General features: G+C 42.1%; 1 protein-coding gene across 1 annotated transcript; it reads left to right on the top strand.

Moving 5' to 3' along the window:
- The first annotated feature begins 3,683 nt into the window (after window positions 1–3,683).
- LOC308407298 (uncharacterized protein) lies at window positions 3,684–22,525 on the top strand. The gene is made up of 6 exons (XM_080898868.1): window positions 3,684–4,128; window positions 17,169–17,319; window positions 18,922–18,989; window positions 19,282–19,391; window positions 20,943–21,034; window positions 21,440–22,525. The coding sequence occupies exons 1-6, from the start codon at window positions 3,838–3,840 to the stop codon at window positions 21,952–21,954; spliced, it is 1,227 nt and encodes a 408-aa protein (XP_080754994.1). The 5' UTR covers window positions 3,684–3,837; the 3' UTR covers window positions 21,955–22,525.
- Window positions 22,526–25,920: the final 3,395 nt, after the last annotated feature.

Below are 25,920 nucleotides of genomic sequence, written 5' to 3'. Positions count from 1 at the left end.
AATGACGCTCCCGCGGTAATAGACGTTCCAGCCCTGTATTCCAGCCCTAAACCTAACCTTATCCCTAGCCCTAACCATAACCTTATTCCAGACCGTAACCAGGACTTTAATGATGTTAAATAGCGTGTTTCTAAGCGATTTGAAGAAAAAGAGCGAACATGTGTAGGTTCAGTCCAGACGGTTCTCATATTTCCTCTTTTTCCGAGGTCGTCATTTAGGAACGTGGTGGGTAGCCGAAAACGTAATATGGTGACGATTTGTCACCTAGCGTAAAATGTTACGCTTTGGGAGTGAGAACGGGTTGACTTGGTTTATATCTGACCCAGAGAGACTGCAGGTCATAACTTCTTACCTGAAGTTCAGTTCACACTTGGACCGGCGGCCGCCTCAGGTCTCTTTTCCTTCTGCGTCCCCTTTCTCCAGCCCGAGAACGTGTTGCTTTCTCTCATCCACCTGCTGGCCTCCACCACTTGCTAATGTTACTGAATCTGTGGAAGCTCCGCGATAGCCACCACACGAAGTAACGAGTAACGACCCTATCTAAATCCCAGTAACGACTAACGCGTTCCTGATTTTGGCATAATAACTAGTTACCGTGCTCGTTACCACAATAATAACGTAGTTACTGTAACGCGTTCCTTAATAACGCGTTAGTCCCAACACTGCCTTCCTGTCTCATTTCATTTATTGTCTTTACATCAACCAATCAAGTCACTCCATTCGATGTTTGATCGCAATTTCTATAACTTCCGAGACCACCAACGATGATATTATTCAGCTATAAAGTGTGATGTGAACATATTTAGAACTTACCGGAATGAAAATGTCTTGAGCACACCAACTGATATCTGGAGACGTAACAGAACTTGATATCAGCTCGTCTCACGGCTGCTATCCAGGCTAGACGCCTTCGTTTGGTAATATCCGATACATGAGCTCCTTCATGTTGCTTCCAGGTTGGGAAAGCATAAAAAGACAATCCAAACTTATTCCCGTGCCGGTCGTAAGATCGAACATTGCAGCCGACCACACAGCAAGTACGAACCATGGCTATGCTTTCGCTCCTTACTTAGACCCCCCAAAATGGCCAAAATCCTTTCCACGCCCACCCCCGTGACATCACGCTCCAAAGCCCTATGAGCGTGCAGCGTTTAAAGCGTGGAAGTACTGACCTTACTTTGAGTTTGATTCCATAAAAAGTGACAAAAACATTAGTGTCCGTTGTGCGTGGGAAGAAAACTTCTTTTTACAGTGAAAAACCCCCCTAAACTTCCAAGCAAGCACCGAGTAGCTACGACGTAATGGGAAACTCACAGAGAAACTCGCGGATTCTTCAACTGACCGCGGCACACCTGCACCAGGGTAAACCTCCGCCTACCCCACTCCTGCTTTACAGGTGAAAATAGAGCAACAGGACCGCTGAGTCTTTGACTTTATTTATTTTTTGCTGTGTTTTACTTGCATCTATTTGAAAGAGTGAGTGTAAACACAAAAAATATTTTATGAGCTGGAATGTGCAGAAAATAGGTTTAAATGTTAAACTAATTTCTTCCAGTCAGAGAATGTTGCATATAATTACATTTTTGCTTGATGCATAAAGTTAAAAGATTAAAACTAATAAAACAAGTTTTAAAAAGAGACTTTTCCATTTGATGACATTTTGTATGATGGATTATGCAGAAAAAGTAGAATTGGGCTGAAAGATCTATCTCTTTATCACCTATTCAGGTTGTAAATCGTGCTTTTAAAAAGTAACTAAGTAACTAAGTAACTAAGTAATTAATTACTTTTGAAAATACGTAATCAGTAAAGTAACGGGATTACTTTTTTGGGGAAGTAATCAGTAATTAGTTACTGATTACTTTTTTCAAGTAACTTGACCAACACTGATCCCCACATGCATCAAACAGTCAGACATAGTTCCTAAGAAAGTCCAGCTCCCAGCAGTTTAAATGACCATTGCTTCTGGATCCTTGATGTTTGCAGAGATAAAGCGAGATCAGAACCTTAAACACATCCTCCTTGCCCGAGCTTTACAATTTGCATACGTCCCCACAGATCCACAGATGACTCCATAGCCCACTTACTCAACTCTATCCAATTTGGGCACTAGCAGAAGGGTTCATGTTAGCCTGTTATTTATAGACTACAGTTCAGCACTTAATGCAGTAGCTCACTTCAGGCTGGCCACTAAACTAACCTTGGCCTGCCTTCCCCCACCCTCAAGGCGAGTCTTCAGTTTCCTGACTAGCAGACCACAGGTGGTTCGCACAACAGGTGGCTCAAGGTTGTGTGTTGAGTCCTCTGTTGGATCCCCCTTACACCTATGACTGTGCAGATACTTCAGACTCATCATCATAGTCAAGTAGACTCACTACTCAGTCACTTGAACACAAATAATGATGAGGCTGCCTGTCGGTATGAAGGTAAGCACCTAGCTGACTCGTGTAAGGAGAGCAACCTTGATGAATCAACTCAAAGACAATGTCACTTAAAAACAGCAGAGATGCTTTGACCCTCTCAGCATAAATGGGGCCCAGGTGGAGAGAATGAATACCTGCAAATACCTTGGTGTTTACTTGGGTGCATCACACAGTTAATTAGTGCCAAGTGACACTAGAATTTCATTCATTAAAACTGAAACACTGCTTTCTTGAGACTAAGAATTTCATTTTTAAGCCTGAGTGAAAACAGACAAACTGCCTCGGGCCTAAAAACTAAACTTGGGCTGTGAAGAAAATCGCCATGTTGCACCAAAGTTTCTTTTTTGGAAAATAAAGTCTGAACTGAAGATCGTAGCAAGAAATCGTCACTTTGTAATACAGGGTTTGGGAATGAATCAAAATCATAATATTTACCATGAAGTTCTCCTGAACTTAAGATGTTATTTTGCCCCAGATGCAGTCTGATCAGATGCCCAGACCACCTCACCTAGCTCTTATCAGTTAGAGGTGAGAATCCATCCATCCATTTCAGAGTGGGGTGCTGATCTGTTATTGGGGCCCATGTGGTCATAAACAGGGAAATATTGGTTCTCTCTGTGACATCATAAAGAGCTAAGAGTAGAAAATCCCTCCTGTCTGAAGCTGGGTTTTTAGCGTAGTCTAAAGGTTGAATCAGAGTTATTTGTGAACACAGGCACACCGACTCATTTCTTTGACACTTTGAAATGTTTGATTGTTGAATGTTCAGAGAAAGAGGACAGAAGTCAAATAAAGGCAGAATAAGTTCATTTAAAAAACATGAAAAGGAGAAAAAACTGACGAGAGAAAGAAACAGAAAACTGAGGATCAGAGAGTCACGCTGACATGGAGAAAATGGAAAGTGAGCACGGGTGGAGCGTGGAGTGGGGAGTTATTTTGTGCGTACCAGTCGGTGCAGTGTGTGAAATGTGAACTCTGCAGGTGTGTGTGTGTGTGTGTGTGTGTGTGTGTGTGTGTGTGTGTGTGTGTGTGTGTGTGTGTGTGTGTGTGTGTGTGTGTGTGTGAGGGTAATTCGGCCGTTCTTCACTTTGTAAAATAGTTTTTGGGATACTTCATTTTAGTGGGTTTGGGTTTCGAGGATGCTGAGAGTACTCACAGAGACAGGGAAGTCTGTGTGAGTGTGAGTAGGGGAGGATCCTATTTCTCTTAAAGCCGGGTCAGCAACACAAAGATCAGCAGAGCTGAGAGTGAGAGGCACTGAGGAGGGAACGCACACACTTTTAAACAGGCACACAGACTCACACTAAGACAAGCGGCCTTTTGTACACACTCAGTTGTTGATCTGTCTGACACGCAGACTCTTCGCTGGACTCTGGACCACTTGAGAATATTCCCCAGGACTCTATTTCTCCTCATGCACCTGCGGGGACTCTCAGCGCTCCAGGGGGTCAGTACCCAGAGAGGGACCATGACCCCATGGACCACCCAGGATGGAGCTTCATGCAGCTCCAGAGAGAGGACAGGTTCCAGCGGCCGCTGCAGCCCACTGAGGAGAGCTCCTCTCTGGGTATGGCTGCTGCTGGGGGCTTTGGTGGTTCCTGGAGCCTGGAGCTTTCTGAACGAGGAGCAGGAGGAGATGCTGGTGGAGCTTCACAACCACTTCAGAGGACAGGTTTCACCCAGCGCCTCGGCCATGATGCCTCTGGTAAGACCCTACAAGTCATCCCAAATAAGCATAAACAAAGGAAGGGAAGGTAATGCAGCACGTTTATCCAATAAATGTCAGATATTGTATCTGATATCACCTTTTCCCCCTCGAGTGCAGATACAGAATATAAAAGCAGACACATCTATAAATGTCTAATTTTCTGTCCAATGTCAGTACATTTAATCACTGTTTTTGCTTATTCATCACAAATAAGCAGAGACGTCTATACTCATGGTTATATTAGATATATATCAGCAGATTAGAGTAAAATAGTATGAAGTCATGTTTTTAGGGCATGGAACTGGACTCAACATCACCATTATGCTATATTGGTGAGTCCAGGCTACAAGTAATTGTTTGGATCAGGAGCAGACCAAGTGTGAGAGTGTTTGATTTAAAGCACAGCATTAAGAAATAAAGATTTTCATCCAGCTTTAGAGAACTCACTAAAAATATATCTTTATCTCTGCTGACTTTTCTTTGTGTGAGCATCAAACTAAACTCTAAATGCAGCATCTCTGTTTTCTGTAACTGAACTACTTTAAATATGGTGTAAATACAGTTAGCCTGCAGCTACAGCAGGCTAACACATAACCTGCTTAGCTGAGAGTGATTCAGCTTTTTTTTGATTGAGTAACTTGTGGTTTTGAGCTGTGAATGTGTCATCACTCCGGGGAGTAGGACGACAGTGGCTTCACTGATCAGGAACCATTTACGGTGTTACATTTTTCATCTTTTTGACTCATCGTTATGTTGATGCCATCAGGAAATATATGCGATTGCAGGAAATGCAGCAACTTAATACTTTGAATTTGGTTTAAAAACAGAACAGAAACGGTTGGCTAATCATGTAAAATGGCGATGACAGAGCACAGCTGCAGATCTTTACTGCGTAACAGAAATTCACGCCTTCGTATCGCCATTATGATGACGCGCAGTAGTGTGTCCTGGATTGGTGTCCTGGGTGTTCTTCATTCCATGTCGGTTTAACTGGTTTTTCTAAACTGGTCGTAGGCGTGAATGTGAATTGTCTTTTCTGTGTGTTAGCACTGGTGTAACCCACCCCTCACCCAGTTTCGGAGAAGAAGTTGGAGAAATGGATGGGTGTTGTTTTTTTCTTGTCTTTGTGAATGATAGGAGTAAGCACCCCAGCAGTTACACCAAATATGGACATGAATCAAAGTAAAACAACACTTCAATAGTGATCATTGTTTCATACAGCAGCAGTTTTAACCAAGTCAAAAGCTCCAAACATCCATCTGTCCATTTGCTTCTCCTTAAGTCAAAATGTATCAGTTGTTAACTGAAAAAAACAACTTGAACCATGGATAGTATCATAATCAGACCACAGCATCTGAGAGACACAGATCTTAGGAGGACCCCATTATTATGGCCAAAGCACAATGCTCTCCCTAAGCACCACAGCCTCACAGACCTGAGTGATGATCCTGTCTATGTTTGTAAATGGCGAATGCACTGCTTCTTTTATAGCACTTTTCTACTCTTCTTGAGCATTCAAGGTGCTTTCTATCTAACATTCAAACACATTCACAGTCTGATGTATGCAACTCTGGGTTTAGCATCTTGCCCAAGGATACTTTTGCAGACTGGAGCCGGTTGGGATTAGGGATGGGTATCGTTTAGGTTTTATCCGATACCAGTACCAAACCGGTACTTTTGAAACGGTGCCGGTGCTTAAAGAATGGAGAACACAAAATTGGTCCAAAAACCTCTCATGTTCAGCTGTTTTTTTGTAAAAAGATAACAATGTTAGCCTTTTCTGCAGCTATGGGGCATATATGGTATCACTCTTGGCTGGAAGCAGTGCTTAAACAATGGAAAAAACACAAACTTTGTCCAAAAACCTCTCATGTTTAACTGTTTTCCACTTTTTCTTTGGTCATTTTAGCCTTTTTGGTGAAGGGAGTATCTGCCATCAAACAAGAAGAAAGCCGCATGTAACTACGACGGTGTTTGCTAGTTCACCTTACATGCATTAATGTAATAACGTGGTTAGCCTACTCAACGTAAATTACACACGAACAACATGAAGCTACTCACGCAGAGAAGAACGGCTGCTGCTGCATCATCATCCTCATCATTTCTGCTACACTGGCAGGGCTAGGGGCCAGGACTCTCCTCTTCGGGTTTTTGGGGGATGTTGCTAACTCCAGGTCAGATAACAGGCACCACACCTGCCCGCCTACTATCCTTGGAAAGGTAAAATGATTGGCTAGAATCCAAAGTGTATCACAGCTCAGGGGGAAAAAAGCACCGAAATGTGCGCTGCTTTTCGGTCTGGTTACTACCGTTTATGTCAGAACCGGTCCCATAATGGCACCGGATACCGGTACCCATCCCTAGTTGGGATTGACCCTCCTGAGCCGGAGCCGCCTCTGTGCTTGATTAGAGCGTTTCCCATGTATAGTTCGATTATTCTGGTGCATATCAGCTGATGAGTTTTTAAATTTGTAGCTTTTTCCTGTGGTTTGATTTCTTTTCACACAGAGAAAACTCCAAGCAAACCAGAATGTGTCACTGCAAACCACATAATGATGCTCAGAGTTGAACAAGTAATCTCGCTTACCTGGCATTTTCCCGGTGGGCAGGCGCAGTTTTGGACTAATGGGCCGATTTGAAGGGATGCTGCACACCGGATGCCCAATCAAATCTCTTAACTGGCCCCTCCCCCACTAACTAACGGATAATGTGGAGAATTTACTCCTAACATTAATATTTATCTGAGCAGGTTTTAGGCGTAACCCTGGTACCGAGTGCAAAGCACGCCTGAATGCGTTTAGCTCAAACCTGCAGCTTACACCTGTTAGTCGTCACACTGAGGTGGGATCTCGTTCTCACCATAAACAAACGGCTCTGCAAATCATTTGGAGCCGGAAGGAGACGGCGTCCTCTAAGGGAGTCGGTGTGGCTGTTTTGGAGCGCGCCTGAGTGTCACTGCTGAGCTCAGATCTGCACAACAAACTGCACCAAAGGGCGAAAACAAACCAGAGTTTGATTTAAACTGAATACAAAGCACAGTTTTACTGAGTTACTGAGTTTTACAGTTATTCTAGTGCTTTCTGATGAGTGTTTCTGGAGTTTTTCACTCCTGCTGTGATCTCATTGTCACACCAGTGATTGTGAGCATTAGTCGTGTTGTATTATTTGAGTTCTGGTTCCTGTTTAGTTGTTTGTGGAGTTTTGGGCGCACGTTTAGATGACCTTGCTGTTTGTACTAACCCTCGGTTCCTACTTTGAGTTTGTGTGTCATTCCTCCATCTGTTAACTTTCTTTTTTATACTCCGTCTCTCTTCTAGCTTTGTTTTCTGGCCCCTGCTTTAGTTTTAGTTCCTGTCTGCAGCTTCCCTGATTGTTCTTGTCTGTGTTAATCCTGTTAAGCTGTGCCTCATTCCCCACCTGTGTCCTGTCGTCCAGTCTCTGTATATATAGCCTTTTCTTCTCTTTGTCCATTGTCAGTGTTTGTTGTTGCTTCCCAGTGTTCTGCTCTCAGTGCCCTTCTGTGTTTTGGATTTCTGCTGGGTTCTGATTTTTAGACTTTGTTATCGGCCTCAATAAAGACTTGCCTTTCATTGTTAGAACTTCTTTTTTCCTGTGGCCAGCATTTAGGTCCAAACCTGTGTAGTCACCACAGTTCAGGACAAAGAATTAACCCCGTGAAGCCCACAGCTCTTTGAACTGTGGGTAATTTATTTAAACGAAGACTACAAAATGTTCTCAGATGGTCTCAAAATGTCTGCCAGGGAGCCTTCATGCATCTGAGCATCTGATAGCAGAACTGCCCAAAGCCAATCCAGACGTAAGAAATCTTACAGCTTAGGGTGCAACTGCAACTGCAGCACACTTCAGAAATGGACTGGATATATAAAAAAACATTTTTTTAAATGTTTTATTTGCACCAGGTAATAAATGTTTGTATTTTTCACTGTAAAGCTGGATTTTTAAACCCTGGGAGTTTATGGGCATCCTTTAGTGTTCACTTCCTTTTACAGCCCCTCAGTTCCCAGTTCACTGCAGTTAAAGTCATTTCCCCGGAATTGTCTTTGTCTTTAAAGCATCAGCACTTATAACCAGTCTTATGTAAAGCACCCAAAGGTGTTCACGGCCTGCAGACAAGTGAGGACAACCTTTCACAGAAGATATAATTCTGCATTGCAGTGCGTGTGAGATAAGACTGCAGTGACATCAGGCAGGTGTTGCTAATGCTACAGCGGCCTGCGAGTCTCTGTTTCGTAACAGTTTAAACCTCCACAAAACTGCTTGTGGGTGGAGGTAGTTTACAGATGTTTGACCACCCAGTCAGTCTTTTCCCAGTTACAGGGATCCGGTCTCCAGTTTTCTGAACCTCGCCTGACTCTGAGCTTCATCCTGAGTAATCCAGAGACCTGAAGACAACACAGACTGACCATTGTGTTCAGAAAGAGATGCTGCTGTTGGGTTTCACTAATCTAATTGTGTTGCATCAGCAGCAACAACCATCCACTGAGCCTCGTGTAAAAGGCTGAATTGAAATCTCTAAAATTAATCTGCTGCTAAAAAAAAGACCCCAACAAATTCTATTTTGTAGAGACGAATAAAACTGAAGGGACGAGCCGTGTTTTCAGTCTTTAATACTGTTAATTCCTCTCCATATGTGTGTGAAACTCTACTTTTACTTTGAAACGCGCGGGATTTCTCCGGTTAGAAAATTAAACAGAGCAAATAAGACGATTCTGCTCATTCTCATCACGGTCCGCAATTTATTTTCATCATTTCCAGCTGTGAGCAGCTCTTGGAGTTCTTGAATTATGGGATATCAGGGTTCATCGGAGCCGAAAGCAAATTCAGTTTGAGTTTACGTGACATTGTTTTAAAAGGCTCGGGGTGATTATTGGTGCTGAGGCAGCAGGGCGACGTTCGGATCAAAGGCTGCAGTAAAAAAGAGGAAGAGGAACATGTGACTATAAGGAGAAGGAGACGGATAAAAACTGACTGGCCGGATGTCTGTTTACTGTCTTCGGTCCAGAATAGACCTGATTTCCTAATATTCTCAGTTCTTGTTCTGTTGTCTGCTTTTTCTTCTTCTTCTCTCTGCCGAATGTTCCCCCGAGCACAAGTGCATATGTAATCTCTGGCGCTGTTTGTTGGATCCGTCTTCTAGCTTTGTCTTGTTCTAATTATCCTTGTTTGTATCTGTGTTTTGTGTCCCGTGTTTTCATGACGAACACACCAAGGCTGTCCCGAACACCATTTTCTGAACTCTGGTAACCAGCAGCAAACGTTTCTCCCAGTGGAGGTGGGGCTGGGATTCTCACCTCATTATTGTCTGATGAAATCATATGCATACGGTAAACACGATGGTCCATGATCACTGAGAAAGAAACAAGTCAGTGCACAAACTGCATGAAACGGAAGAAAGGGAGAGGTCCCTCCCTCTGATCCTCACCAAGAGATCCACAGACTCTCTGCCAAGTTTGCAACACGGATGATGAGCATGATGACACTGCTGTGAGTGACAGAGACACCGGGCTGAGACGATAAATAGATCCATATTTTAAAAAGGTGTGGTCTCTAATTACCTTGATCAGAAAAGCCAGTCGTGTACTGTTTGATAAATAAATACTGGAGCATTAAAATGATCAGTCTCTCCAGTTTTTTCTTCTGAGTGGAAGGACAGCTGACAGCAGACCACAAGAAGACACTCGTTAGATATCAGCTAAACAATCACAAAGCCTGCCACAACAGCACACAATGTAAGATGACATCATGTTATCAGATGTGAAGATGAAGATGCTAAAAAACATGTTTGCAAATGCAGGTGAAGCGACGATAATATCACTCAACTATAGTGATACAGCAAACCAGTGAGTTTGACTCTGTGTTTTCTTATTTATAGAAGCACGAATTAACATTTTAGTTTATTGATAGTCTGATAACATTTATCAATGAAGGATTAATAAAAAAGCATGATTATCACAGTTCAGAGTGCATGTGAGAGCTTTCTGTCTGTGCATCAGATAAAAGCTCTGCGATGGTTTTGTGCTGAAGCTTCGGGCTGGCTGCTTGTTTTGGTTTGCTCACTGGACCAGAGACGAGCTGGAGGAAGTCTGACTCATTTTGGAGATGTTACAGTGAAGGATGCACCTCTCTGAGTTCTCTGAGGGAATTTTAGGATCAAAGTATTCAGCTGTGTTTGACAAACAGCTGGGATATTTATCGTGATAATTAAATATCCTTCTAATTAAAATCATAACTGCTTCCATATTTTTCACTTTGTAATTTGATCATATCAGCACAGATAAGTCATGTAACAGCAGAAACATGTCCAGCTGTCTAGATGATCTATTGCTGACATGACCTGACATGTTGTATTTCAGGTTAACATTCAGTCGGTTTTTCATAATTCAAAGAAAATATGTCTTTCAGTACCTTTTTGTCTTTTATGTGAATGTGTTTTTATCAAAGGTTAATTTGACTACAAACACAGACAGAGAGCTTTTCACTGGTCGTTGGTTTTTCAGATAGCAAACTTATATTTGTGGATTTCTGGCTTCTGCTCTTCTGAAAGAATCCAGCATGATTGAGGCCAGAGTGTTTGTGAAATCCAGCTTTTGAACAGTTTAACATGAGGTCTGACTGAGTCATGTCATGTTACCTTAGTTAAACTGACATTGGGAGTCCCAGTAGGTCAGTTCCTTGGAACTGTTAGTCTCCCCCTTTTACCGGCTCCACTTACAATCAGTTGGTTTTAGTTATGTGCAAAGGAGAAAAACAGTGGCGCAGTCTACAGTGTGGATGTGAACATTACTTATATTTCATTTCCCAAAAAGACGAGAGTGTGACGGTAAAGTGCAAACCGTGTCCAGAGGAGAAACAGCTGCATTGTACTGCTAACAGAACTCTTTGTAAACACCTGCATAGACAGCATGCTAATGCTAAGCTAGCCCAGAGACAGTTTAAAGCCGAGTGACCCAGCAGCCTGACCCTGACCCTCAGCGCTCGGCCTCCAGTTCTACCTGTTCATGTTTATAAGTAGAGTCACTGTGGTGACCACCTTGTGCTTGATTTCATCTTTGCTTTGTGCTGTTGCATTTACCTTCATACCTAAATACTAAGAAAAACACTGTATGTGCCATTATTATTATTTACAGCCATTCTTCTGTGAGCACTTAAGAAAACTGTCCTGTGTAATATATATAATACATTACTTTTTTTGGAGTAACAACACAACAAAGAGAAGAAATACTCCCAACACGCACAAACATTCGACCCACAGCATGTAACTGATTCTGATGTCTTTGATATGCTGCTTATTGATGGTGGTGACTCTTAAAGCAGAGCGAATGAGAAGCAGATAATCGATAAGGATATTGAATCGCTAAATTCTTATCGTCCCATCTCTCTATTAAACCTTTTGTGCCCGGGCCTGAGAGCGAACTGAAGACTCTGCTCCCCACACAGACGCTCAGGGCGCACCTCTGACTGCCAAATGGCAGCATCATGCAGGACACCCGCCTGACAATCATCAGCCAAGATCTGTCAAAGTCTGGGTCACATGTTAACCACAAGCAATTAAACCTCTGAAGCCCATAAACCAGAAGAAAGGATTAGTCCGTTTTCCACCACAGGAACTTTAATGTGTGGTTCCACTGTGGAAATCTCCTCAGCAGGGCTGCTATTAGGATTGGTTTCAGTGGAGAGAGTGATGTAGAAAAACTCCAGTGAGCGGGACGATGGGTTAAACTGAGAAACACCAGCCGCTCCAGCCGCCCTGGGAGAACAAATGAGATGAAAAATAAATGCGGGAACTGCATCAGCGAGGTGATGTAGGGACTTTGGTGCTTCATTATGTCACTGATGAAGTCCACAGAGTCCACAGGTGATCCTTTTGGTTTAGTGTGGACCAGCAGGGATCAGAATCAGCACCTCCAAAACTGAGGCCACGGCGCTCAGCTAGAAAAGAACGGATGGTTGATGCAGCGTCTGCAGTGATGCTGCACGTAATCTCCCTGACACTGGACTCTCGGCTGGCCTGGGGGGGTCGTCTCTGTGTCCCCCTGGAGGAGCTGAAGGATGTTGCCGAGCATCTCTGACTAAGGCTAGACTGCTGTCAGTGACTCTGCGCGATCACACATCTGCAGTGTAACCTGGGCTTTTATATCAAGTCTTCAATGTAAAAACAGCTGCCAGATGTCAATGGAGTCTTTTATTTCTCTGATAAACGTTTGAGTGCTTGTGATTGTAGTTATCGATGTTCAGGTTCAAGTTATTCTCTTGTTTTGTAATTCCAGCATCTGAGGTGCTGTGAATTTCACTTCCTCCCTGTTTGCTTTCTCTAACATCTCATGGTTAATCTACTCCACTTGTCACTATAAACACCTCAGGACACATAAAAGCACCTGTTATGCTGAATGCTGCAGTTTGTTTTAGTCGTAGTTACAGAACTGCTAGCATGGATTTGTTTATTTCTCTTTCCTATCTTCCAGCATACAATGGATGGCAAAGATCCATTTTAATAACACTGCCTCCCCGCCTCCTTTTACTACCAACCAAAACCATTTTTAATTCACTCAGTGAGTTGATAAAAACGTGCTTGCACAGGTTGGCAGAGCAGGGTCATCACTCTTTATCAGCAGAGTAAATCAGGCCTGGGTTCCAGGAACAGGCGGGTGTTTCCATTAGCAAGCGTGTCAGAGGGAACAGACTGAACAGCGAGGGAGTGAGCGATCAAGGTTGAGCAACAGAAGAGGAGGACGGCTGGGGAAGAGCCAAGCGATGAAGAGGGGGGAAGAGAAGATTTAGATAGAGAGAGAAAAGAAAATTAGTCAGAGAATGAATGAGCGCCCAGAGGAATGTGTGTGTGTGTGTGTGTGTGTGTGTGTGTGTGTGTGTGTGTGTGTGTGTGTGTGTGTGTGTGTGTGTGTGTGTGTGTGTGTGTGTGCGCGCGCGCGTTTGGACCAGGGGAGGTCGCAGGCTGTCTCAGCCTCCATGGGAGCCCCACAGGGACGTTTCCATTTTCATATTATTTTCTTATGATTTTAGCTGGTCTGCAGAGAAAAAGATGTGAAGCAGTTCAAGGAGACAAGGAAGGGAAGGAGGTAGGAAGGAGAAGACAAATGAGGGGAGAAAGAGGAGGTAAGAAGACAGTGATGGAAAAGAGGAGCAACAGGGAGATGAGGGGAGACTCAAAGGGAGGAGGAGAAAGAGACAGAGGACAGAGTTCAGCATTTGTTGGGATGTAAAGGCGTCTGCAAAGCAGCTGGTTCAGAGACCTGGACTGAGCCAAACCAGTGCAACCAGTACAAGGGAACCATATGGAAAGGGCACAAAGGAGAATCAGGTTGACCAGTTCACATCCAGCTGAACAGAACACTGACTTTGACGAACCTACTCGTCACATGTTAGAGCCCGAAACGGACCTAGAGCCCAGTAAGCTATGGCAAATGCAAACAAACTAACTAATAAATCTGTTTCAGATTTTTCGGAGGGGGGGTCTAATGTGCTCTAGAAACAAACTCAACTTTCATTGTAGCCACGACTCACTAAGTAAACTCATCCTTTGTGATTTTAATTCAATTACGTTTTATTTATATATGCATACGCACTTTATACTGAAGTCCACACCTGAGGGAGAAACCTCGACTCTGTGAGCTTGGAAACAGTGAAACATATCCATTAATTTATGAGTCAGTGATTAAAACACAAAAACTTTGTTCAGATTACAAAATACAGGCTGCAGTTAAACTCAGGAGAACATAATCAGCTGTTCTCAGATCAGGTGACTTCCAGTACAGTCGACAGTGATGATCGTGTGTGTGTGTGTGTGTGTGTGTGTGTGTGTGTACACCACATGACCTGAAAGTCATAATACAGACCAGATGTTGCGAGCGCCTGCAGGGAGAGGAATGTGAAGGAGACCCCTGACTATTGTTTGTGTTGCATGTCAGCGCTGGACAAATAAACACACACATGTGCACACGCACACGGGGATATTAAACTCCCTGTCAGGGTCCTGTTGTTCATTCTTTAGGTTTCGTAGCAACAGTGACTCAGACCACGAGCTGCAGACAACGGGCTGAGTTAAAGGCGTCACTGTGCTCCGTCTCATCACTCATGACCATCATCACATGACGTCTTCAGCTGCAGTGGGAGGCAAACAGCGAATCAGAACTCTTAATGGTGACTTTGACCGGTTTTGTCCGAAAACTTGTTGCGGATAAATACAGCAAAATAAAACCAGTACCAGCGGGAAGATTTATTCATAACACACGGGAAAAGACCCAGGGAAACTGCGTTAACCATAAAAAGGATCAAAACCCTGAAAACCATGACTTTCACACACGAGCCTCAACTCTCGCAGCCCGGTACCAAACGACTCACGGACTGATGCCGGTCCATTGTCATTTCTTGTCCCAGTCGGAGCATTTTTTGGTTGGTCTTCCTAAAAGGAAGCTGATACAGAGAGCCGCTGTTCTTAATGACTTTTTTGAAGGTCACACGTCCTTGCAGTGGGCTATTTGCCTTTCACCAGATCAGTTTCTGTACAGGAACCTGCTGTTACAGACATGATGGGAAGGAAATGTGCACGTCAGGGGGTCAGACTGCGTTCAGGGTCAGAGGTCAGGGGTAAGGGGTCGCCCATGGTTTGTCTTGTATAAAGGAAGCAGGATAGAAAATAATTGGAAAAAATAAATAACTTCAGCATCTTTAAATGACTGCGAGGCCAGGACAGGATGACTCAGCCTTGGTGGCTCAAACACAGTGGCTGCTTATGAATCAGCTCTCTGCGTTTCACATTTCATTGGTCTGATATTAAATGTCATATCATGTGCAATAATATTTATTTAACTACCGGCTGTCAAATTTACTTTAAGAGGCCGTTCAGCTTATGAAGCCTCTACCAGTGTCACAGAAAACAGCAACAATGATCCTGCTGTTGACTCTGCTGGAGAGCTGTGGCTGATTTTATAGTACTGGGAGATATGGAGGTGGTTAGATAACCAGATTAAAGCAGCTCCAGAATATTTGTACATTGCTGTTTTGGATTTACTGTTTTATGGCTTGTTGAACTCTTGGGAAATGCAATGAAATTATCATGATAATTAAAAGCAGGTTTAAAGAGGGGAGGGAACCAAAAAATGGAGAAGGGTTATAAAACCACCAATTTAATCTCACAAACAATAATTCATAAGTATGACTTTAGTAACGTCTGGTGTGAAATTTTAATAAAACATATACACTCAGTTGTCGTGAAAGCATCGGTGCTGTGTCTACATTAAAACTCTGATTTGTGCAGCGTGCACAAATAAACATGAAGACCAAATAACTGGACAGAGTCGTGGTCGTCATCCCTGCTGAACTGCTGCTTGCAGCACATGAACGACGATGTGCACCAGTTCATTGATGTCTGTGTGTCTTTTGTACTTGTATGCATGAAATTTGCTTTCATCTCTGCTTCGAGTCCTGATCCGGGCAAACCAGCCAACGACTTCAAGGCCGCGACTCAGATATCAGAGCCACATGTACGGCACCGATGAATAAAAGCATAAAAGTCAGCTTGTGTTTCACAGAGAGTCACTTACAAGGCAGCACTGAACACACAGTTATTATACTTATGGAGCACAATTATGCCATAATTATTATGTTTGTCCCACAATATGAAAACACTTCAGCAACACAACATGAACACAATCAATATCTGATTACAAAAAAAACTTAGGCTTTACATTTCCACTTCCTCCTCTTGTGTTCTCTCGTTCTTACATCTTTCTCCCTGTACCTGTACCTCAGACCCACTGTGTGCTACCGTCTGCTACTGTTGCTGTTTCACTGTAATTTGTATCAACAGTGTAATGAACAGGATATAATTCTGAAATGAAAGTTAGCTGTAACAGAATTATCAGTAGGGATGGGCACTGATAAGATTCATTTGATTTTTTTAGTTCTCATTGATTGTCTTTGGGTTCTTACTGGCTCAGCTTTGAGAGTCACCACAATCTCCAAGCAGCATATCAAAGACTTTACCTTCATGTGAATGAGTCGCATGCTGTGTGGTGCAGGTGCTTGTAAAGAGCTGGAGTTGCGTTGGCAGCATCATGCAGTTGTTTCCGTCCTGCAAGCAGTTTGCAATTAACTCGTCCTTTTGTGCAATAAAAACAAAAGTAATGTCCAGGCTGGAGACTGAGCCACTATTTTCCTCCTCCGGCATGCAAAATGTAACTGAACTGATTAGATAAGTAGATCCGATAAGCGTGATCCATAAGCAGGCACACTAACAGTTCCAAGGAACTGAACCTCTGGGAACTGGTTCTCTATTTCTACTAATCTTAAATATTTCAACAACAATGAGGATGGTTCAAGTGTATTGATTTATTTTTTTATTCTGGGGCTTCCCTATAGTAGAGTTCATGATCGACACACAACAGAGATGCAGGTAGATGTTGAACAGAAGATGAGCCTTTATTTGGGGCTGCACACAACACTACAAAACCAAATCCAACGGGGAACTGAGATAAACTAACAAAATCCTAAACTGGGGGAAGCTAAGCAACACAACACTAGATACAGAGGGAAAAAACAATACAGAGCCTGAGACCTGAAGAAACCTGGGACTTGGAAAACACGAGAAAAGCAGAGGAAACGCAGATGAACCAACGAGACAGGGAGGAAGCAAAACACGGGACTGTCAAAGTAAAACAGGAAATACACGAACATAGAAACCAGGATAAACAAAGGAAGCATCTAAAAAAATCACTAAAGTACAACCAGAAACTAACAGAAACAAAAAAATAATAATAAAAAATGGATCATGACAGGAATGTTGGAAAAAGGCGTTTTGTCAACCAGCTTTACTTTTACATGTTCATTTGATTGCTTTAAACTCTGACAGCTTGTAATATGGTTGGTTACGTGACTTCCTCTCTGTATCTAAAGTTATAACACGCTGCCTTGCAAAATGACACGAGCTGTTTATGATTAACAAACAGCAGATTTGGTGGTGCCAAACCAGCACTTCTGTAACATTCAGTGGTTGTTTGCAGAAATGGGATCCAAACCTGAAGCTGGTGGCAGAGGGCTACGCTGCTAAATGCATCTGGAACCACAACCCAGAACTGGAAGATACTGGAGAGAATCTGTACGCGGGCACCGGGCCCCTGGACCTCCGAGCGGCTCTGGAGAAATGGTTCCTGGGTGAGTGATCTCAGAAGTAAATATTTGTTGGCTTTCTTGTTTACAGCAGACAGATTACAGTCAGTGGTTATCTTTGAACAGTAGAAGTGAGGCTTACAGAAAACCGCTCCAAGCAGTGTTGGTTTTCAGTATTTTACAACTACGAGATCTGCAATCCAATCTATTTCACAATGAAAAGTCAGAGCAAATAAGATGTTTGTCTATTTATAATCACTAGTAAACCTTTACTACAGAAAGACAGTCTCTTTGAGTCGACTTCTCAGGGGTTTTAAAAAATTACTGCTGCTTTTAAAATACGATCACCACAACTAGTTTTGTTTCTCGTATCACCCTATTAGAGCACTTCGCTCTCGCTCTGCAGGCCTACTTGTTGTTCCAGAGTATTTAACAGTAGAATGGGAGGCAGAGCATTCAGTTTTCTGTGGAACCAGCTTCCAGTTTGGATTCGGGAGACAGACACTATCTCTACTTTCAAGATCAGGCTTCAAACTTTCCTTTTTGCTAAAGCATATAGTTAGGGCTGGACCAGGTGACCCTGAATCCTCCCTTAGTGATGTTGCAATAGGTGTAGGCTGCCGGGGATTCCCATGATGCACTGGGTGTTTCTTCTTCACTCACTATATGTTTGTACACTTCTCTGCATTTAATCCACTGTCACCAAGTGCTTGCTGTTAGGGGGACACCTGATTGTTGGGGTTTTCTCTGTATTATTGAAGGGCCTTTATCTTACAGTATAAAGCACCTTGAGGCGACTGCTGTTGTGAAAGTGTGGATTGAACTGTGACTGTAAATGTTCAGGATAATGACAATTCTCATAAATCTGAAGGAATAACTAAACACTGTCACAGCGCTCGTTACTGCAATAAATCAAAAACTGTCACTCTGTAATAAACAAACGCAAATTAACAGAACAGGACTCGAGCATTTCACCAAGTTATAATTTTTCTAATATGGACTAGTTTGAGGAAACTTATAAGCTTTAATATCCACCAGCTCAGCTGTGGCACACCCAGGCTGAGGTTGGAGTTTCGATTTTTTCCTCACCTTTGGTAACTAAAAACATTTCTGCTACAGTCGAATGCCGACTAGATTTTAAATGCATTGTTATGTTGCAGTATCACTAGAAGTATTTTTGCTGCTGTGATGTTAATAGATGAACCTACCACACATTAACTATGGATCAGTGATTTACTGAACTTGTATAAAAATGTAACTTTAACACTGAATGTTAAAGTTACAGCTCCTGATGTAGTTTCTCAGTTTTCAACACTTTTTGTATTTGATTTCACTCAGCTGTGCTGAAATTGTTGCTTTTTGTGTTGTGAGATTTCTTGTGGTTTTTCCAACCATCATACTTCTGACAGCAGTGCCCTGTGCCAGACCAGCACTTTAGCTTTGCATCCTTATTGAACCTTATTGTTATAGCTTCTGTTTATTATTTTGTATTATCTCTCAAGTTTCAGGATAAACATACCAGATGTTCATCTTGACTGCAGAACCTTTACTTGTCACTGGATATGTCCTGAATGTGGTGATTCTTCAACTAAGTCTCATCATTGTTCACATTAGAATAGTGTGTTCTAATTGATCTGTTCTGTGCAGAACGCCTGGACTACGACTTCCAGAACAACAGCTGTGACGAAGATAAGATGTGTGGACACTACACACAGGTCACAAACACACACACACACACACACACACACACACACACACACACACACACACACACACACACACACACACACACACACACACAGTATACACAGTTAGGCTATGTATGTGGACAATGACAGGGTGCACGCCCAAACTGAGAATGACTTTAATTATCAATCAACTGTCCAGTTACTTCTCAGTAATGGGAATACGACTAAAATGGCTAAAATCCACTGCAGAGGACATTGTCCAAAGCTTGTGTAGAATGTGGCAGATCCACTCAGTTTAAACTGTGCGTGTGTGTTACAGATGGTGTGGGCAGACACACACAGAGTGGGCTGTGCCTTCCATCTCTGTGACACTATGGAGGGACTGGACTGGGACAGAGTCTCCTTCCTCGTCTGTAACTACTACCCAGCGTCAGTACCACGACTCCTTCCAGTGTTACTGCTGCACAATACTACAACAAGTGCTCCCTCTTGTGGACTGTACTAATAATTGTGTGAATGCTGTAAAGCACTCACACAAATTGAGCTATTCATGTGGAATTCAGCTTTTTCACATCTTCTTTCGTTTTAATTTAATCCCTCTTTAAGTTTTCAGTTGCATCATTATGATTTTTCAGAAAATACATACGTTGTTATGCAGTTTGCTTTGAGTGAAAACTCGCTCAGTTTTCACTCTATCATTATTGTGGAAGTAAGAGATTTTTGTCAAATCGTCTCAGAGCTACACAAAGTCTGAAAACTCTCCATAGAAACACAATCAGGCTGGAATTCTCTAATGCGAGCCGCTTTCCAGTTGTCATATCTCCTCAATGAAACAATTTCAAAGCTTGAGCCTTTGGCCAATTTAACTTCAGACACTCCTAACGCTCACAATTCAATAATTTTTGTTCTGTTTATCCATGAATTGCATTTGTTTGAGGGCAGGAAATCTGTGCTTCTCTCGGATTTCAAACTCCGGAAATAAAGCACTTTTTTCTCTTGTTATATCTCCTTCATGGATTTCCACAGAGACCTGAAAACCTCCATGATGGTTCACCAAAGCCTGATGATTGTTAAAGAATGATGGTGGATGCTTCAAATAGATTTAACGTTACAAAACGTTGTTTGAGAGCAAGTCAAGGCAGTTTTCACTTCTCTTCTACTCAGTTATGTTACATTACAAGTCATACATCTTTAATAATTCATATTGTAATAATGAATTATGAACACCTGAAGATTTCCCCATCTGCTCTTAAAAGAAGCATGCAAGAATGACCATTTTAGACCCAACGGTTAGGAAATTATGGCCATTTGTTTGAGAGGAATCCTGAATGAATTCTGCAACTTTTCTAATATGTACTTCAGCTTCTTCACCTCCAACTCCAGTGTCTGAGATAAGTGCCTGTTTGGCTCACTGAGATGAGCAGCTGCCAGTATACTGGGTGGCGCAGGTTCGAATCCTACCCGTAGCTCTTGCCGCACATCTTCCCCGCTCTCGCTCATTCTTCTTTCTTGACACTCTTCGGTGTACCCTTTCAAATAAAGCTGTCTTCAGCAAACACTTCAGCTTCTTCACTTCTTTTCAGCAGAAAGTTCTGCTTCGTTTGCATTTTTCAGCAGTTAATTTCCACCACACAGCATTCACACTGCATTTTTGCAGAAAATGCAAATTCTTCTAGTTACACTTTACTTGTTTGACTGAAGGCAGGAGACACGTCATTAAATGTGAATTCTTTGGGCTGTATTGTATATTTTAACATCCCTTTGTTAACATACTTTTTAAAGTCAGTTGATTCACATTAATACAGGCAATTTAATACGATGCATATATATTCATTGGTGGTGCCTCATGCTAACAAAGACTAACACTCAACTGTTTGACTCAGTTTCTGTTAGCTTTTCTTTTTATTTCTGTTTTTCTTGTAACACAATCTGGAGTTATTAAATTTGGATTTGTATGATGTTTTGTGTACGTGTGTTCAGAGGGAACTATGAAGGAGTGCGGCCGTATGTTGAAGGCGATTGGTGCTCCAGATGCCCCGAAAACCTCCAGAAATGTGAAAACAGTCTCTGTGGTAAGAGTACAGTCGTTACTCCTCCTGATCTGTGTTCATCCACATCAGCATTTTATTTTAGGACTTTATTTTTATTGATGTATTTTTTATCAGCATATAAATTTAATATAATATATATGTGCTATCGTGCTGTCCCATGTCAAATTTGATATGGACTGTAGATCCACCAGTGTGGGTCGAATCAAACTAAATTGTGACTTTGTGGGATCTCGAAGCTCTATATGTCATGCCTGTGTGTATTTTTTCTGCAGCAATGGTAACAGAGTTTAGGGGACGTCAGCTCTGTTATGAGCACATGCGCCCGGGTCCCTTACCTAAAAATATTTCTCACTGGCAGCATTAACGACTGCGAGACCTCATTAGATCCCAGATTAAAACAAGTTTACCTTCATTTATGTTTTCCAGTTCCCGACACAGTAGAAGAAGAGGATGAAGATGATGATGATGTGACAGCTGATCCCATGCTCACAACAGGAGAATCCAGTCCTGATGCAACAACTGATCCCCTCCAACCTACAGATGATGATGTTCTTCCTACAACACCTGACTTTCCAGTGGAGTCTACCACCGCTGACGGCATTCCCAGTGTTCCCACCGTGCACTTTGCATCGAGCACTGAAGATACACCGCCTCCACACACCACGGCTGAGGCCACCAAGCCTCCATCTGCCCCCCCAACAACGCTCGCTACACTGATAAACAAGATCGGTCCTGATACAAGGGAGGAAGAGAAGGAGCAGGAGAAAGAGGAAGAGGAGAAACTAAATGAAACGCCACATAAGGAGGAGAAAGGTGTGAAGAGAGTTGTTGGAAGTATAATAAATAAGGACAGTAGCGCTGCACAGAACAGTGCTGGCTCGATGTCCTCGCCTTCAGTCCTGCTAGCCTGTCTGACTGCGATCCTGATTGTCAGGCTGTGAGTAGAAGAAGAGGAAGCGTTCTCCTCACTTCACCATATTTGCATTGACTGCACATGGCCTCGTTAATCCCTCCCACCGTTTCCCCTCTCTGCCTTGTCGAGCAAAATAGGTCAATTTATAAATCAGCCTCACCATAACATAGCTGCCATTTCTGCCACATCTGCATCAAGTCTGACTGAGATTTGGGTCAAACAATGTGTGCATAACCTGCTTCAACCTGCCTGGAAAACTAAAGTCTTACAGCCAGTAAACTACCGTTCACTGACAGGAAATATGATGTTTTCCAAAACAGCTTCAGAGCAGTTTGTGAAATAGTTAAGAAAAAAAGATTAATCTATTGGTTCATGGACACACAGTCATGGTCACTGTTGCAGTTTGGCTAGATGGTTTCATTTGTGGTTTGGGTAAGTCTCTGTAGTAAAAGGATTTCCTTTTGTACTTTTACTCATCACACCTGCATGGAAGCCCGTTTCCGCCACTAAAAAAAAAAAGGTTCCATAACTCAAAATTTTTAGTTATTTTCTTAAAATTTCGAGTTATTTTCTCGAAATTTCGAGTTACTTTCTCGAAATTTCGAGTTACTTTCTCGAAATTTCGACATATTAACTCGAAATTTCGATTTATTAACTCAAAATTTTGAGAAAAGTAACTCGAAATTTCGAGTTAGCGCTGCCAATCAGTAATCTACGTGAATGACTTCATTTCCTTGTTACCCGGAAGCTGAAGCCCTCAGCTACAAATGCTACAGCTAAGCTACCGGTATTACATCCAGTCGCACAGATTGCTGAGTGTTTTCAGCCTGGCTTCACAAATGATGAAATCCCTGTGTTATTAGCTGAATCACATGGTGTTACTATCAGCAAACGTACTCGCGAAAGCGCCAATTTGTTGGGATCCGTTTTTGAGTGCGCATTCCTCTGCGCCATATGCTTCCGGGAAACAAGACAGCGACCTCATTCACGTATATTTTTGATTGGCAGAGCTAACTCGAAATTTCGAGAAAATAACTCGAAATTTCAAGTTATGGATACTGGCTTTTTTGTTTTTATTTAGTGGCTGAAACGGGCTTCCATACACCTGAGCAGGTTTTGATTACCTGCAGGTTCTCTGTGGAGATCAATGCATCGGATAACTGCTGACTATGCAATCGTCAGTTTTTAAGTTTCAGTTTTCAAAAGTTATCAGCATGTACAAACATCGACCAGTGGATGGAAATTGCAGAAGTTGCTGCTGAAATTTCTAGGTACACAGGAAACCCTGAAAACTAGCTAGCCACAAAGTAGCTCAATAATTGACAGAAAATTAAAAATCATAAAACACGTCACATTTTCTGCCCATTCTCATGTTTAATTTAATTCACTGCCTATGTGCTAAAAACAGCGTAGGATTTTATTTCCTTTTTCAAAGCACAGAGCTGGAAGGCCTGTCCACATATCTGCTAACCCCCAAACGTCAGCCTTTACACCCACAGGCTAAATTGGGTGTAAAATGTTAACCACAGGTTAGGTAGTGCCAGCTTCGTGCAAGTTTGTCTTAAAAATATGTGGTTTCTGGCACAATATAAACTCCTTAATTACATAATAAGTTATGTATAAGTTGTATCGTGAAAGAAGGGAGATCCATGTCCCTGTACGTGAACACGTTGTTTTCCTCACCGCTTCAGAGATGATTGAGGGTTTTTTTTCACTTATATCAGATTCAACTGTGTCCATCAGAACATCAGGTAAGAGTCTGAGAGGAGTGTCTGAACATCGTTAGCCTATAGCTTAGCATAAAGACTGGAAGCTGTCTCCAGATTTGATGACATCATCAGATCAAATAACCTGTGCTTAACTTAACGAATAATTTGAACACTTGCAGCAGCTGTTTTGGACCCCATGTTTTAAGCCTCATTCAACCTTCACAGAAACACAGTAAACGGTTTAAACTGTGCTGTTAAATCTATGAGCACAAATGACTTCATCCGACTCCCCGAGGATGTAGGACACTGAATATTGTAATTATTTAGACTTTGTTTTAAACTTACTAAAATGAAGTGTAAATATTTTGTCAAAATATCAAATGTAATAAAGTTTCACCAACCTGTTTGTAACTTTATCCGTTTCTATCTTTACATGTAAAAATGTCCAGGATGTAAAATGCCGGCCCGTGTAGTCTAAATGAAGGTAAAAGCAGGATTGTCATTAATGAAACCTGCGTTTCCAGTCAGATCATAAAAATGTTTTAAATTATTGAACAGTTTAATAGATGGAAAATTATGGAAGAATTGTATAACCGTCACAGCTGGTTTACAGGTCAAAACCCCAAACGGTTGTTTTTCCTCTACTTCCAGTCTTTGTGCTAATAAGTTAATCATATCCCTCGTCTTACTTTGAGCTGCTGTTCTGCTTTAACTCTTGGCAGAAACTCTGATACGTGAACTAGCCGGTTTTTTACACTAAAAAACTGAATTTGCTTCATATTTTTGATGTTTTGTTGCTACTATGCCATCAAAAACTGTGCAAAGTCCTAATGATCTTATTTTATGCACAAAAACGTGTTAAAATAAGAAAGTGAAATACCAAAAAAAAATATATATATATGAACATTATTTTACTTACATATTTTTCATTTGGAGTTTGAGCTCCGTCAGATATTTACAGCAGTGCTTCCTCTGCACTGAAAACCAAACAGCACTGGAGTGCTGCAGAGGAGCTGCTCACAAACTGATCCCCCGCTGAGATCACCTCTTTGTTTTTGGATGTTGTGTAATGATGAAAGTGATGTGCATCAGCATCATCAAGTGAAAGCTAACCGAGTGGGAGACATTTTGTTTTACAGGGATTTTAGTGTTGTAGTAGGTTTGCAGGAGAAATAATCACTGAGTGTGTTTGTTGTGTTTCAAACTGACGACCCTGCTTCTTCTTTTTCACCGCTACATGTCTACTGTACACCGTATTCTCTCTCAGACTGGAACTACAACTGGACAACATCTAACAATTGACATATCTCTGCTACGCTGTCTTAGAAGGAAAATTACCATAATTATCCTAAATAACTGTAGCAAAGGTGGCTGTAAATGTCTGTATATAAGATAAATAAATAAAAAACCTACCTTACTTCCTTTAGTTGATACTGTGTGACTTCTTCTAATATTTCACAGTAAGGATAGTAAAAGCTGAGTTTGCTCGATGTTGAAGATACCATTATTTTTTTAGAGACGTCTCTTTTTAATGGAGGTAATTGGGGACTTTTTCAGTGAAATACTGCAGTTGACCACTGGGACTCAGCAAATGACACTGACTACAGTGGATGCAAAAGTATTCGGCCCCTTAAACTTTCCCACATTTTGTCACATTACAGCCACAAACATGAATCAGTTTTATTGGAATTCCACATGAAAGACCAACACAAAGTGGTGCACACGTGAGAAGTGGAACGAAAATCAGACATGATTCCAAACATGTTTTACAAATAAATAACTGCAAAGTGGGGTGTGCGTAATTATTCAGCCCCCTTTGGTCTGAGTGCAGTCAGTTGCACATAGACGTTGCCTGATGAGTGCTAATGACTAAATAGATGCACCTGTGTGTAATCTACTGTCAGTACAAATACAGCTGCTCTGTGACGGCCTCAGAGGTTGTCTAAGAGAATATTGGGAGCAACAACACCATGAAGTCCAAAGAACACACCAGACAGGTCAGGGATAAAGTTATTGAGACATTTAATGCAGGCTTAGGCTACACAAAGATTTCCTTGTTGGCCTTTATGGAAGAGTGGCAAGAAGAAAGCCATTGTTAACAGAAAACCATAAGAAGTCCCGTTTGCAGTTTGCCACAAGCCATGTGGGGACACAGCAAACATGTGGAAGAAGCTGCTCTGGTCAGATGAGACCAACATGGAACTTTTTGGACAAAATGCAAAACGCTATGTGTGGAAAACTAACACTGCACATCACTCTGAAAACACCATCCCCACTGTCAAATA

This window comes from Rhamphochromis sp. 'chilingali' (assembly GCF_963969265.1).
Source record: "Rhamphochromis sp. 'chilingali' genome assembly, chromosome: 12".
In the NCBI taxonomy this organism is placed as follows: domain Eukaryota; kingdom Metazoa; phylum Chordata; class Actinopteri; order Cichliformes; family Cichlidae; genus Rhamphochromis; species Rhamphochromis sp. 'chilingali'.
The sequence above is the reverse complement of the archived record's forward strand: the minus strand, read 5'-3'. Positions and strand labels throughout refer to the sequence as shown.